The sequence below is a fragment of the Octopus bimaculoides genome, chromosome 3 (assembly GCF_046866305.1).
Source record: "Octopus bimaculoides isolate indiv1 chromosome 3, ASM4686630v1, whole genome shotgun sequence".
Taxonomy (NCBI): Eukaryota; Metazoa; Mollusca; class Cephalopoda; order Octopoda; family Octopodidae; genus Octopus; species Octopus bimaculoides.
The window spans coordinates 153,404,126-153,406,634 of record NC_142930.1 but is presented as its reverse complement, the minus strand read 5'-3'; the positions used below and the strand labels follow the sequence as shown (position 1 = coordinate 153,406,634).

Below are 2,509 nucleotides of genomic sequence, written 5' to 3'. Positions count from 1 at the left end.
TAGAATAGAGGCAGCTGACGAAGGATTAATTCCAAGTGGCTATCTGTTTTCCTATGTGTTCGTACCGTTGTCTGTAGTTCATTTTTCTAACGTCCTGTACACTGATATGCATCTATATACACATGTAGATGTAAGTATGTACATATATGTGGGTATACATACATACATATTCTTTGTAGTATTATATATATATATATATATATATATATATATATATATATATATATATAATTAAATTAGATTCGGGTAAAAACCTTGTAGAATACTACGCAAAGCTCGTCTGTAGTTATTGGGTATCTAATGTCATCATACTGTGGAAATGCTCCTTCCTGCTACTGGATATGCATCAGGAATTCCATAGTATCAGTAGAATTTATATAAGCAAACAAATGATAGAAAACGGAATTAACGACATTCAGGAAAAAATCGCTTCAATTGTTTCGACAGATTTTTTACACCCGTAGTACATTAGTAAAATGTTGCGTAATCATTATCATGCATTCAGGGTATAAAATACGCCTCCACAGGTGATTGTTTAAATAAGTCCTCCGTTAGACCTTACTCCGTTTTACTCCGTGTGAGAGTGCATACCCAAAGAATATCGTTCATTCTATTTTCGGTCATTTATTTATATAAGGCTTAGCGGTATTTCGTCTGTCCCTACGTTCTGACTTGAAATTCCACCAGCCTTTCAAACGTTTGATAAAATAAGTACCAGTTGAGTACTAGGGTTGATGTAATTGACTTAACTACTACTGCGTATGAGTATAAAAACTGCACCCCTTTGCCAAGGCATATCGAGCCAGTGCGATATAGTAGGCTCATCAAACTAGTATAATCTCAAGCTCAAATTTACGGCTTCCATATCGGACCATGGTTGGTGGAGAAAATATGCATATATGGGTGGGTAATATATATATATGTGTGTGTATGTGTGTGTGCGTGTTATGGGGATAATAATAATAATACCCCTTCCATGCGACGAGTGGTATGTGCTAGTCGTCACAAATACTGTAACGTAGTAAGTCGTGTCGCCGAGAAGTCAGCCATAGATAGTCGTGTCTTTACTTGTCTAACTAACTATAGTGCTGTACCGGAGTGGGCGTTATAACAGTCTGACATTGGATTACAACAGTGGTGACGAGGAGTTAAGAAATTCACGAGGATTAAACAAACTCACAAGGTATACAAAATCGTAAAATTTTGGAAGAACTGTTGACCAGTTTGCTCGAGTTGCAAAAAAAAAAAAGCAACTACAAGAAGAAGAAGAACAACAACAACAACAATTCCTATTACAGCAACAAATGTTCCAATTAATGAATAAGTCGTCCAAAAATGCTGAAAAAGATGTTCTCGCCAGATTATGTTGCAAACTCAATAACCGAATTTAAGTATGAACCAGACGAGGGAGTTACCTTCGAGGCGTACTATAGAAGATATGAACAGATCTTCAATAAAGAGTGCAAAGATTGGGATGAAGATATGAAAACGCATCTAATCTTAAGAAAACTCGCAGGAGAATACGAGCATTACAGCAATTACGTACTCCCGAAAAAACCTTCTGACATAAACTACAGAAACACAATAGACATATTGTGTAAAATTTTTAGCGAGAAAAGCTCGTTTTTCAATACATGCAGGAAATGTCTGAACTTAGAAAAGAACAACGAGGAGGACTACATCACATACGCTAGTAGAGTTAACAGAGAATTTGTAAGGTTCAAACTGGACGAGTTAACGCCAGACATGTTCAAGTGCCTGATATTTACTCAGGGACTAACTGCAGAAAAAGACGCAAAGGTAAGAACAAGAATTCTCGTTAAACTGGAAGAAAACCAAGTTGTAACCTTACAATTGTCAGAAGAATGTGAAAGAATAGTAAAGCACGACATAGAGAAAATTGAACATAAAGACTGCTCCCGAGTGAAACAAGATGTCGTCGAAAGGAAATGGTAATGTGACGAAGAGGAAATTCGTAAATGTAAAAATTGAAAATATAAGAGTAAATATGCAGTTAGTTACTGGAAGTGACATTACCATTGTGAATGGAGAAAGCTGGAAGTATATCGGTAAGCCAAAATTAAGTAAATCTACGAAAGTAGCACACGGTGTTACGGGTAAAAGATTGTATTTTGTAGGTGAATCTGTGTGTAATGTAACATTTCGTGATCAAATGAAAACGGCAAAAGTATGCGTTAAAAATTCAGTAAACTTGTTCGGCATAAAGTGGATGAAACTATTGAAATTGTGGAATGCACCCATAAGTGTTTTGTGTGGGAATAAAGCTGGTTCAATCGAAGTTTCGAATGCACCTGAAGGATTGAAACGAAAAGTAAAACATTTATTCCCAGATGTTTATTTCGGATGAACTGGGCTGCTGCACGAAAACGAAGGCAAAAATTATCGTAAAACAAAGTGCAACACCAATATTTAAGCCAAGACGTAATGTACCGTTCGCGGCACTAGAACAAGTAAATAAGGAACTTGAAAGCCTAGGAATAATCGAAAA

At 36.3% G+C, this 2,509-nt stretch overlaps 1 protein-coding gene across 1 annotated transcript; it reads left to right on the top strand.

The window, feature by feature from the left end:
- The first annotated feature begins 1,335 nt into the window (after positions 1-1,335).
- On the top strand, positions 1,336-1,956 carry LOC106879270 (uncharacterized). Its single transcript, XM_014928766.1, has one exon. It carries the CDS (start codon positions 1,336-1,338, stop codon positions 1,954-1,956), a length of 621 nt encoding a protein of 206 aa, XP_014784252.1.
- The last annotated feature ends 553 nt before the right edge of the window (positions 1,957-2,509 follow it).

Excerpts from the sequence above, each read along its gene's own strand:
- LOC106879270 (XM_014928766.1), top strand. The coding sequence starts at position 1,336 with ATGCTGAAAAAGATGTTCTCGCCAGATTATGTTGCAAACTCAATAACC.